At 57.7% G+C, this 12516-nt stretch overlaps 1 protein-coding gene across 4 annotated transcripts in view; it reads left to right on the top strand.

Annotated features, from left to right (window-relative positions):
* Nucleotides 1-12516, top strand: part of PDE4A (phosphodiesterase 4A) — a 37236-nt gene that overhangs the window by 18572 nt on the left and 6148 nt on the right. For 2 of the 4 annotated variants that reach the window (XM_057709469.1, XM_057709470.1), the window contains exons 2-12: nucleotides 2187-2378; nucleotides 3325-3361; nucleotides 3486-3556; nucleotides 4339-4388; nucleotides 4567-4679; nucleotides 8115-8208; nucleotides 10126-10349; nucleotides 11407-11505; nucleotides 11600-11764; nucleotides 11989-12088; nucleotides 12214-12368. In XM_057709469.1, coding sequence (XP_057565452.1) covers nucleotides 2187-2378; nucleotides 3325-3361; nucleotides 3486-3556; nucleotides 4339-4388; nucleotides 4567-4679; nucleotides 8115-8208; nucleotides 10126-10349; nucleotides 11407-11505; nucleotides 11600-11764; nucleotides 11989-12088; nucleotides 12214-12368 — 1300 coding nt within the window. Of the gene's footprint in view, nucleotides 1-2186; nucleotides 2379-2871; nucleotides 2881-3324; nucleotides 3362-3485; nucleotides 3557-4338; nucleotides 4389-4566; nucleotides 4680-8114; nucleotides 8209-10125; nucleotides 10350-11406; nucleotides 11506-11599; nucleotides 11765-11988; nucleotides 12089-12213; nucleotides 12369-12516 lie in introns of those variants that run through there. The other 2 variants (XM_057709472.1, XM_057709471.1) reach the window with 2 other exon arrangements.

Below are 12516 nucleotides of genomic sequence, written 5' to 3'. Positions count from 1 at the left end.
GGGGAAGGATTCTGTTTCCTCCCCCTACCCCCTTGTACCCACCAGAGCACAGCCTGAAGTCTGCTGACCAGTCTAACCCCCTCACTTTGAGTAACAGACCAGAGAGGGCAGTGACCTTCTCGAGGTCACACAGCATGTCACAGGCACACAGCTCCCCACTCACATCCTCAAATCTCCATATCTGTTGCTTTGCTGACTTCACTCCCCAAGTGGCGTGTGTGGGGCTGACAGACTTAAAATTGCCAATGGTGTTTGAGCTCTGTGTTAGGCACCATTCTGAGCATTTTACCCGTGTTACTGCTGGTCGCCTGGATGACCCGAGGCAGGCAGTGGTTGTCCCCATTTTGTAGATAAGGAAACTGAAATTCGGTCTTTCCCTCAAGTCACACAGCTGGGAAGTGGCTCAGCCAGCTTCTCCCTGCCTCATCCTGAGGGTCTGTCTTGCCAGTGCCAGCAGGCTGGCGTCCTGCTGCATCCTCCAGGCTGTGTTCTATTTCTATGTAGCTGTGTCTAGGTCATCTGTCTGTATCTCTGCTCAAGCCACATCAGTTTCCTTGCTGGTCCTCCAACAAAAACTAAATCCTGAGCTTCCCTGGTGGCGCAGTGGTTAAGAATCCGCCTGCCAGTTCAGGGGACACGGGTTTGAGCCCTGGTCTGGGAAGATCCCACATGCCACAGAGCAACTAAGCCTGTGAGCCACAACTACTGAGCCCTTGCACCACAACTACTGAAGCCCGCGCACCTATAGCCTGTGCTCCACAACAAGAGAAGCCACTGCAATGAGAAGCCTGGACACCACAACGAAGAGTAGCGCCTGCTCACCACAACTAAAGAAAGTCCGTGCGCAGCAATGAAGACCTAATGCAGCCAAAAATAAATAAATAACAAAAATCTTTAAAAAAAGAAAAAACAAAAAACAAATCCTGCCACAGGGCTTTTGCACTTGCTGTTTTCTCACCCTGGAGTGCTTTCTCCCACCTCCTGACCTGTGGCATGCTCCTTCTCATCTTTCAGGCCCTGCTCTGATATCACTTCCTCAGAGAGGCCTGCCTCAACCCCAGCAGCTAAAATCACCTCTCCAGTCACGTACCTAGTTTTACTCTCCGCATGGCACTATCCAGTCCATGTATTCATTCATTCATTTATACATTGATTCATACAGTAAACATTTATTGGGCATCCACTACATGCCAGGCCATGTTCTTGGCCCAGCGGATATGGCAGTGAACAAAGCAGACAAAAGTCCTTGCTCTGCAGAGCTTAGTTCTAGAAGGGAAGGCAAACAGAGAAGAAGTAAAATGTGTCAGATAAGTAGTATTTATTTTAAGGAAGGGAAATATGAAATATAAAGGCAGGGGCTGACGTTTTAGATGGGTTGGTCAGGGAGGCCTTCCTGAGGAGGCGACATTTGAGAGGAGGCCTGAAGGAAGTGAAGGAGGATCCAATGGAGATCTGGGCAAGGGAACTTGCCTGTGCAAAGGCCCTGAGGCAGGAATGCATCTGGAATGTTTAGGAAACAGCAAAGTGGCCATTATGGCTGGAGCAGAGTGCATGAGTGGTAGAGTGGGAGTCATGGGGCAGGGCCTTGTGGGCCAATGAGGACTTTGGCTTTTGCTCTGAGTGAGCTGGGAGCCATGGAAAGTTCTGAGCAGAGGAGGGATGTGATCTGACTCAGATGTCACAGACTCCCTCTGGCCGCTGTGGGGGAGCAGACCGAGGAGCAAAGACAGGAGCTGGGGACCCGGGCAGAGGCAAATGTATTGTTCCAGGCAAGTGATGAGGGGGTGCTGGCCGAGGAAGGGGTGTGAAGCAGACAGATTCTGAATAGATTTGGTTGATTTGAGGTGCAAAGGAAAAAACAGAGCCAAGGAGGACCCCACAACTTTTGGGGTGTGCGTTGCTGCTCGGTTAACCTGTCTATAGACTAGCCCTCCCCATGTCATCTCTGCGAGGGGCAGGTCATGGTCTGTCTTGGTCACGGCTGTGTCTCCAGTTCCTACAACAGGGCCTGGCTCACAAATGTGCTCAGTCACTGATCTCTGTAATTGTAACTGATTCCTGTCTCCCATCTCTTTTGGGGTGTCTATCTCTCTGACAGGAATTTCCTTGGTCCCCTTATTCCTCTTGACACCCCCTCCAATGCCATCTCAGCCCCCTGACCCCTCTTCCCCGCCTGTCCCTTGCAGCCTGGAGGCAGAGAATGGGCCAACACCATCACCAGGCCGCAGCCCCCTGGACTCGCAGGCGAGCCCGGGCCTCGTGCTGCACGCTGGGGCGGCCACCAGCCAGCGCCGAGAGTCCTTCCTCTACCGCTCAGACAGCGACTACGACATGTCCCCCAAGACCATGTCCCGGAACTCGTCGGTCACCAGCGAGGCGTGAGCACCCCTGATCCCTGCCCGCTAGCTCTTCCAGGCCTGACCCCAGCACAAGCTGCCCTTCCCAGCAAGGGTGGCGGGGGTGCTGCCCAAGAGGCCCCCCCTCCCCACCCCCCGCACATCCATCCTCCCAGTGAAAAGTAAACAGCACCCTTATCCCCTGTCAAGGGCTCAGTCCCTTTATAGCATGTCCACCCAGGGAGGTATGTGCATCCCCCCCATCTCTGCCCCCCACCCAGCCACACTGAGCCCCTCCCTCAGGCCCAGCCCCCACCCGTGTCCATAGAGTCCCCGCCCACCCAACCTGCCCAAGCCCACTTTTATCCCTTGGTTTTGGGGACCTGGCTGTACCTCATCCTGTCTCTCCAGCAAGAAGGGAACCCCACTTGAGCCCCTCCTGGCCACCGCTTCCTCCCAGAGCGTCCAGCTTGGCTGACCTGCGCTTCCTCCCCGACTCCAGGCTTCCCTAAGCCAGCTCCCCCTACCATGACCACCTATGGAGGTGTGAGCCCCCCCCGGATCTTGTCAACCCCCTTCCCTCTCACCAAGTCCCCCAGCCCGGCCCCTACCCTTGAAGCAGCCGTCTCCCATGCCTGCAGCCCCTTCCAGCCCTCCGCCCCTCCCCACCCACTGCTCTCCCCAAGCCCAGCCCCTGTGGTGTGTTCACCGCCTTCCTTTTGTCTCTGTGTCCACCCCCTGCCCCACCCACCCACCGGAGCCCTTCTCCCTGACCACCATTTCCTTCAGGACCAGCCTTTGCAGCGTGGCCACGCTTGTGAGGTGTAAGCGCCCTCTCCCTGACTCCACAGAGCCCCCTTCCTGTCCACCAGCCTCCCTGGGCCCAGCTCCCCCACAGAATGACCCCCCCCCAGAGACTTGCTTCTTTGGCACCCCAGCCTTTGGGGGTCCCACTGTGGGGACCCCTGACCTGCCCCTGTCCTTGCAGGCATGCAGAGGACCTCATTGTGACACCGTTTGCCCAGGTAAGACCCCTCCCCTAAGGAGGGAAGAGGCTCTAATCCTCCCCCCCCCCACTTGGGGACAGGGGACCAGCCCCAGCTGCCCCTCTGGGTGGACCCTTCTCCTCACTGTGGCTCCCCGACCTAGGTGCTGGCCAGTCTCCGGAGTGTTCGCAGCAACTTCTCCCTCCTGACCAATGTGCCCATTCCCAGCAACAAGTAAGTGGAGGCTGGGCCACAACGCCCGTGGTCATGAGGCTCAGCACATTCACCTGGGTTCAACTCTCGGGGCTGCTGTGTGACCTCAGGCAGGCACTTGACCTCTCTGAGCCTCTGTTCAGGCGACAGCTCCCTCTGAGCCAGTAAACCATTGTGATTCAATGGCGCGGAAACTTTTATACGAGGGATCTGGACAGAGGTCTTGGGTGGCCAGCCATCCCAGCCTCTGGGCCGCTCCTGGCCCTGATGCCAACTTGCTGGGCAAATAGCATCTTGTGGTGCCTCTGTTCCCCTCTGCAATATGGGAATTTAATAGTGTCTCCCTTAGATAGCTGTGAGGAGTTCAGAAGGTGATATAGAGAAAGTGCCAGAACATTGCCCAGCACATAGTAAGTGTTCACTAAATAGAAGTAGTTATTATTTGGGGGCAGGGGTGTGGCTGAGAGCCGCTGGTCCCTCTGGGAGTGGGGGGCAGAGCCATCCCTGGGTTCAAGGAGCTAGGGGTAGGGATGCTCAGGGAAGCAGGGACTTTGGAGACACAGGACCTGACCCTACCAGCCGCGTAGTCGTGAGGAAGCTGGTTCACCTCCTTGAGCCTCAGTTTCCTCATCTGTAGAATGGGTTCTTGTGGGGCTCTGTGAGGGACTGTGGGCAGAGTACATGGCAGCATGCCTGGGCCACAGGGAGGGCTCAGAAAAAGGAAAACCAGCATTCTTCCTGGGGAGGGGGAAGCAGAGATGGGGGGAGGGCCAGGCTGATGTTGGAGCCCCATTTCTTTGCAGGAGGTCCCCACTGGGCGGCCCGACCCCTGTCTGCAAGGCCACGCTATCAGGTAACTAAGCCCAGGGGGATGGGAAAGGCCCCTCTTGCTGCCCCAGTGGGGGGTCCCTCACCTGGGAAAGCTGTCTCACCCCCTTTCCCAGCACCCTCCTCACCTGGCGGGCCCCCATCCCCTCTGGGGGTCTGTGTGTGGACCCTCTCAGTCACCGTTCCGGCTGGCCCTTCTCCAGAGGAGACGTGTCAGCAGTTGGCCCGGGAGACACTGGAGGAGCTGGACTGGTGTCTGGAGCAGCTGGAGACCATGCAGACCTACCGCTCTGTCAGCGAGATGGCCTCCCACAAGGTGTGCAGGGCCTGTGGGGTGGGGCCAACTGCTGGGCGCGGGGTTAGCTATGGAGTGTGGCTGGGGCGGGGTCAACCTGTGGCTAGAGCCTATGGAGTGGGGTCAGTTCTTGGGCGGTGTTTGTAGCTCCTATAGATTCTGACTTCTCCCAGGGCTGGAGGTGCCTGGGTGTGTGTGTGTGTGTGTGTGTGTGTGTGTGTAGGGGACCATCTCTCCTGCGGAGGGGTGGGTTGTATGTTTGTATGGTCTGTGAGTGTGTATCTGTGGCTATAGGTCTGTGTGGCTGTTGCTTTGCTGGCCACACGTTTACAGTGTAGGGGTGTGCGTTCCAGTAGGATCCATCAGGAGTGGCATGCACGTGTGTATCTGTGGAGGATGTATGGGTGTGCACAGCCGATTATGTGGTGCGATAAGTGTCGGGGGCTGTGCCAGAGGAGTGTGTATGTCTAGAGGTGTGAGTTGGTCCAGGTGTGAATCTGAATGTGTATCTCCACGTGTTTGTGACTGTGTGTGTGTGTGCACACGCGCACGTGCTTGCAGGGCTACAGGAGAGGGTGCAAGACTTCCATGTACAGCTGTGCAGGCTGTGCACTGCACAACTCCAGGGGGCACCATTCAGAAATCAGGCAATGTGAATGACACATCCTGGAGCTGTGCAGCATGGTGGCAGCCCACGTGGGAGGATGCCTATCAGGAAATGAATGTGCAGGTGGGGGTGTCTTTGTTGGGGGGTGCATACACTCGTGGGTAGAGGTCTGTCTGGGAACATATGAGTCTTAGGGCGCGTGTGTCCCTGAGGGTGTGCTGAGCATCTGAAAATGTGACTGTGTCTCTGAATGTAGGTCTGCGGGTGTATTTCTGCCACGGGATGTGTGCGTGTGTGTCTGTGAGTGTGAGTGTTCCCTTATGGATCTGTCAGGGCATGTTTGTGTCTAAGGCCACGTGGATGTTTGTACTTGTTTACAAGTGTGTCTGTGGGTGTGTTGAGTGTGTCTGTAAGTGTGTCCAGTATCTGGGTGTTTATCCCTTAGTGTGTGTCTCCACATCTGGATGTGAGTCTGCGTTCTTGGAAGGGGTGTGTCTGAAGGCATTTGTGTCTCTGTGTGCTCAACTGTGTAGCTGTAAATGTGTTGAACGATAGAGTTGTGACTCTGTCGGGCAGGGGGTGTGATCAGCGGAGGACTGAGAGCATTTGTGTGTCAGAGTGTGTTCAAGTGTGTGAGTGTGTCAAGCGTCTGGCTGTCTTGGTGTGGAAGGTGTATTTGTGTGTCTGTGTGTGGACCATGTGGGTGTGTGTCTTTGTCTCTGGGTGTGTCCACGGAAGGGGCACGTCCTCTCCAGGGTGTGTGTGCCTCCCTGCCTATCCCTGGCAGCCCCACCTGGGTCCCTTCTGAGGCCCGTGGGCTCCAATGCCCCTTTAACGCCCCCCCACCCCCAGCACCACCTGACATCGCATGCAGCCTGCCAGTGCTGCAGTGAGCACGCACGCACACACACAGGCGGACACACGGAGCCCAGAGCCTCTGAAGGCTCCTCCCGGGACCCTCACCCTGCCCCCCCCCCATGGGCAGGGGTCCCCGGCCGCCTCCAGCTGCCGCCGCCGCCACCACGGGGGGGCCCATCGGGGCCAGGGGCTGGTGGACCATGTAACCAGGGCTGCTGCTGGGAGCGCGGAGGGGAAGGGAGCCCCCAGCCCCGCTGGGCCGGCCCAGGCCCCTCCGCGGCTCCCCTTTCCACTGCCCACCTGCCCAGCACCCCGCCCCCCACCACAGTAGCTGCTAACCCCGGGACTCCCCAAGCCCAGCCTCTGTGTGCGGCGGCCCTGAGCGGGGCTAAGACTCCAAGATGCCCTTGGTGGACTTCTTCTGCGAGACCTGCTCCAAGCCGTGGCTGGTGGGCTGGTGGGACCAGGTAGGGGAACTCAGGGTGGAGGATGGGCAGGACATCCAGCTCTGGCCCTCCCACCTCGGACCCTCCAGCCCCCGGTCTGGGCTTGTGTGTGCAGCTGTGCACGTGTGTGGCCTGGAAATGAAGCCTTGTGACCGTCTCTGTGTGTGGCCCAGGGCTGGGCGTGGATGGCACTGGCTGGGGGTGTGGGTCTCTCGCTGGGTGTGACTGTCAGTGCACACACGTGTGTGTGTGTGTGTGTGTGTGTGTGTGTGTCTGCAGTGGTGGGGGGCTGCCTGACCACATGCTGGTTTGCCTGGGTCATGGACCAGGGGGTGGCCCTGGCTGAGGTCATATGGCTCTGATCGTGGGCTTGTGTTTTGGGCCATGTTTATGAGCCCAGAGCTGCGTGATTTTTCTGGGGACTGTGACCCTGAGTGTCAGTGACTGCCTTATTGTGTTTGCTCCTTGATTTGCGTGTCTGGGGGCTGTGTAGAAGTGGGTACCATGGGAGTCTGTGACTCTGTATGGTTGTGTGACTTTGTGGGTGCATCTTGTGTGTGTGTGTGTGTCTCTCTATACGTGCCCAGGCCTCCAGCAGCATTGGGAGGCATCAGCGCCCGTCCCTATGGGGGCCATGCGGGCTCACCCTTCCTGCTGAGTGTCCCTCTCGCCTCTCTGGACAGAGTCTGCTTCTGCTTTGGGGGTGCTTCGGCGGAGCTTGGGGGCGGGGAGCCAATGCCCTTTCTCCTCGTGCACAATGTCACAGCAGACGCTTGTGTGAAGTGCTGTGGGGGGCCCAGGAGGAGCCCCCAGGCCTGGTTCTGGGTATACCCCCTCCATCTGTGCATCTGTCCACCCCTCTGAGGTTGGGGGAGAGGGGGATATGAAGGGAACCCCCCTCCCCTGGGTGACGGAACTAGGGTTTCCTCAGCTAACGATTTTCCCTGCCCCGGCCAAACCTCTCCACCCAGAACTTCGGGACTGCATTCCCTCCTACCAAACCGGGTTGGGGGCTGGGGGCTGGGGGCCGGGACCCCAGGGAGTGGGGTCCCTGTCTGGGAAGACCTGGGCCAGGGGTAGCTCTGGGAAGGCAGGGGTTAAGGGGCCCGCCGCCTGCCCCCCTTTCCCCAGCTCTGCAGCTGGTTGGAGGGGGAGTTGCTAAGGAGACTCCCATCACCATGGTGACGGGATTCTCCTGACACCCCATTGGCTCCCTGTTGGGCAGGAGCCCCTCCCTTCCACAGGTGCTCCTCTGGCTCCTCCTTGGGGGGAGAAGGAAGGGAGTATGATGCGAGTAGCCCCCCTTCCTCAGACAGGGGGGGTGTGCTGAGTCCTGACTCCCCAAGCCTGGTGACCCGCATCCAGAGCTGGGAGGAGAGGAAGGACTAACCCTCCCCTCTAGCAGCCTGCTGAGGGCTCTGTTGGCTGAGCAGAGAAGTGAGAGGGACTCGTGGGTTCTTCAGAAGTTTCTTGGGAGGGCCTGACCTCACCCCCCACCCCTGCCATGACCCCACCATTCCTTCCTTCTTGCCTCCTTCATCTTAGTTCAAGAGGATGCTAAACCGTGAACTCACACACCTATCAGAGATGAGCAGGTCAGGAAACCAGGTCTCTGAGTACATCTCCACCACGTTCCTGGGTGAGTGAAGGGCAGCCCTTGTGTGTGTGTGTGTGTGTGTGTGTGTGTGTGTGTGTGTGTGTGTGTGTGGTGGGGTGCATAACTGGACTTGAGGGGGCCACCCCAGACCCTGGGTCCTGTTACCTACATTTGCCCAAAGGACCCTGACTCAGCTCCCCAGTGGTCAAAGTCACCACACTCAAGAGTTCTTATGCTCGCGATGCCCCCAAATTTAGGAGGACCCCCAACTTGTGTAGAACCCTCACATTTAAAAATCTCTCCAAGCTGCAAAGCCTCTCTAAACTCAGGGGAACCCCATTGGAACTCTCAAACTTAAGACCCCAAGAAACTCCCAAACTCAAATAGAATTCCTAACCTTTATAATGCCTCCAGGCTGAAAAGTCTCCCAAAAGTCAACAGAATATCCAAACTTGGATTTCCCCCCGCCCCCAAATTCAAAGACCTCTCAAACTCAAAAGAGATGCCCAAAGTCAGTAGGGTTCTCAAACTTAAGGGAACTCCTGCCCTTAAGAGCCCATAAAAGACCCCACAACCTTTTCTCCAAGCTGAAGAGTCTCCCAAATTGAATAGAATCCCCAAACTTGGTATGATCCCCCAAATTCAGTAGACCCCCCCCCCAAAGTTTAGATACTCAAATTCAATAGGATTCTCATGCTTAGGAACCTGTAACTGTGGACTTCCTTGGTGGTGCAGTCGTTAAGAATCTGCCTGCCAACGCAGGGGACACGGGTTCGAGCCGTGGTCCGGGAAGATACCACATGCCACTCAGCAACTAAGCCTATGTGCCACAACTACTGAGCCCACGTGCCACAACTACTGAAGCCCGCGCATGCCTAGAGCCCATGCTCCACAACAAGGGAAGCCACTGCAATGAGAAGCCCACGCACCACAACTAAGAGTAGCCCCCACTCGACGCAGCTAAAGCCCGTGCGCAGCAATGAAAACCCAGCACAGCCAATAAATAAATAAACTTATTTTTTAAAAAAAATGAAAAGAACCTGTAAGTGATTCCCTAAACTTAGGAGAATTTCCTAACTTAGTGGAACCCTGAAGACAGTAGTATATCCCAAATTCATTGGAACCCTCAAGTTCACGGGGACCTCCAGCTCATCCTCACCTCATCCTGAACCCAAGAGCCCTAGCTGAGGAGATCCCCCACAAACTCAGGATAATTTCACCCTCACAGTCTATCACCAAAGGTCCCCAAATTCAGGATAGCATCCCCTCAGCCAAGCTGGAAAGTAGGTTTCAGATTTCCAAACACTTCCGCCAATGGGGGTGTGGTGTGCCTAAGTTCTGAGATCCAGCCAATAAGAGCACAACATGCAAATGACCCCTTTTAGGCCCTGTCATTGACTGGCGGGCCCCAGGTCACAATGGGTGGCCCTGGCTGGGCTCTGGAAGCCCTAAAGAGCTTAAGAAAGGGGCTTCTCGGGCTGGCCCCCAGGCAGGCTGGTGTCCAGGGGGTGGGGGTGGGGGTCCATGGAGCCAGAGACCACCCTTCTCTCCCACCTCCCAGCGCTGTCCACCCCCACCAGCCCTCTGGGTCACCATGGGGGTGTCTTCCCTGCCCAAGAAGCTTCCCCGCCTATCCGAGGCAGGCAGCGGCTCTCTCTAGCATCCCCACCCTGCTTCCTGACTCCCCACGCCACCCCCCTGCCAAACTTGGTGATTGAACTGGAGCTACCCCACAGCTCCGGGCTGGCCTCAGGGTCCCCACTCCAGCCCACCACCTCCCAGAATTCCTACCTCCCCTCTGATTTCCAGTCCATAAGTAACCACCAGCACAACACCCAGAATAGGTCTGCCCTCCTGGGTGAGACTTCCCAGAGCTTGAGAGAGGGGGAGGGGATCCAAGAGCCAGATGAGGGCGCCTCTGTGGGGTACTCATGCTGGCCTCGCCTCTGTCTTCTGCAGACAAGCAGAATGAAGTGGAGATCCCATCACCCACGATGAAGGATCGAGAAACACAGCAAGCGCCACGGCAGAGACCCTCCCAGCAGCCCCCGCCCCCGGGGCCGCAGTTCCAGCCCATGTCTCAGATCACCGGGGTGAAGAAGCTGACGCACAGCAGCAGCCTGAACGATTCCAGCATCCCCCGTTTTGGGGTGAAGACCGATCAAGAGGAGCTCCTGGCCCAGGTGGGTGGGGCCTCAGCAGGGGGGCTGGGCTGGAAAGGGGCAGGGTTTTCTCCTGGAGCCCAAAGAAGGACTGGGCTTTGGGTCAGCCTGAGATGAGGAGTCGGGTGTACCTACTTTATGAGACTCTCAGGAGAGAGGGAGGGGTCTCAGCTGGAGTCCATAGGGGGCTGTGGAGTAGGAACAGCACCACAGAGTTGAGCCCACCTTGAGGCAAGCGTGCTGGCCTTTCATACCCTTGTGTTGGTCATTGGCTGGGGGCTGTCCCCAGGGTGGAAGGCATCACGCCCTCCACGTAGCTCCTGTGGGGGAAGAGCTGATTTTTGAGAAAGGGCAGCTGTGAGTCCTTGTAAGCAACGGCTGGGGGATGGGTGCATGGACCAGTGAAGGGGATCTGGGCAGAACCCAACAGCATCTACTACAGACCAGACCTGGCTTCACCTCCTGGCTTTTCGGTGAAATCTTAAGCCAAGGGGCTCCCACATTGATTTGTACAGTGGACTCCATGCAAGCTCAGTGGCTCACTGAGCTGACACTTTCTGTAACCCTCTGTGTGCCAGCACTGGCCAAGGCTCGACTCAGTCACGCGGTATTCATTGAGCATCTGCTGTGTGCTGGCACTGTTCTGAATTCTGGGGAGACATGGAAAATCAGCCCATGTTCCTTTCTTCCCGGCGCTCAAGAGCAGTTTAATTGCGGCTGAGCTGTACTTTGGGATCAGCCAAGCTGGGTTCACATCCCAGCTTTGCCACTTATGAGTTGCAGGGTCTTGGGTAAGTCACGTCGCTGCTCTGAGTTTTGGTTCCCTCACCTGCCACGTTAAATCAAGTACTTAGCGCAGTGCTTGGTGGATAATACACACTCAGTAGACACTAGGATTGCTTTGTTATTTTCTGGTCCAGTAGGACCTGGGTGGTGAATTCTGTACTGCTGAGCACGCCACCCGCTGGATGAGTGATAACGGTGCCACTTTCAGACCAGGGTTCCAAACTCCTAGGAAAGAGTCTAGAGAGCCCTGGGCCTTGGCAGGTTCCTGACCTCTGGCCTCCATCTCCACCAGGAACTGGAAAACCTGAACAAGTGGGGCCTGAACATCTTCTGCGTGTCAGATTACGCCGGGGGCCGTTCCCTCAGCTGCATCATGTACACCATATTCCAGGTAAGGCAGGCTGAGTGGCGCCGGATGCGACGGAGAGGGCACGGCGGGGAGCTGCGGGCCAGTGGGGGTCACCGCCCCCCACACTTACCCTCAGGAGCGGGACCTGCTGAAGAAGTTCCACATCCCGGTGGACACGATGGTGACGTACATGTTGACCCTGGAGGACCACTACCACGCTGACGTGGCCTACCATAACAGCCTGCACGCCGCCGACGTACTGCAGTCCACCCACGTGCTGCTGGCCACACCTGCGCTGGACGTGAGCACCGCCTGGCCCCCATGTCTCCCCAGCCCCGCCCCCCACATCTCCAATCTCCTGTTTATCTCTCTGACCCTGGGTCTCTGACGTCCATCTCTCTCTGACCCGGTTCCTCTCTCTCCTGACTCCCATCTTTCGTGATTCCCCATCTCTCTCTCACCCTGTCTCTCTGACTCCCCATCTTTCTAACCCGTCTCTCTCTGACTCCCTTGCTCTGCCCCCAGGCTGTGTTCACGGACCTGGAGATTCTCGCCGCCCTCTTCGCGGCTGCCATCCATGACGTGGACCACCCCGGGGTCTCCAACCAGTTCCTCATCAACACCAGTGAGTGGCCCGCCACGGGGGCGGGGCCTGCTGGGCTGGAGGCGGGGCCTGCGCTGCCCCTCCCCGGGGGTTGCGTTGGGCGGGTCCTCCCCTCCCCTGACTGCCAGTCCCGGCCCGGGCCACAGATTCGGAACTGGCGCTCATGTACAACGACGAGTCGGTGCTGGAAAACCACCACCTGGCCGTGGGCTTCAAGCTGCTGCAGGAAGACAACTGCGACATCTTCCAGAACCTCAGCAAGCGCCAGCGGCAGAGCCTGCGCAAGATGGTCATCGACATGGTGGGCGGGGCGAGGGGCGAGGCGAGGGGCGGAACAGAGCGGGAAAGGTCGCCTTCGCGGAGAGTGGGCTTTGGGGAGGGCCCGGTCTGAGTCTGGAATAGAAAGGCCCCTAGTGGGAGAGGCATCCTTTGGGAGGGGATTGTGGGGG

This window comes from Hippopotamus amphibius, chromosome 15 (assembly GCF_030028045.1).
Source record: "Hippopotamus amphibius kiboko isolate mHipAmp2 chromosome 15, mHipAmp2.hap2, whole genome shotgun sequence".
Classification (NCBI taxonomy): Eukaryota; Metazoa; Chordata; class Mammalia; order Artiodactyla; family Hippopotamidae; genus Hippopotamus; species Hippopotamus amphibius.
The sequence above is the reverse complement of the archived record's forward strand: the minus strand, read 5'-3'. Positions and strand labels throughout refer to the sequence as shown.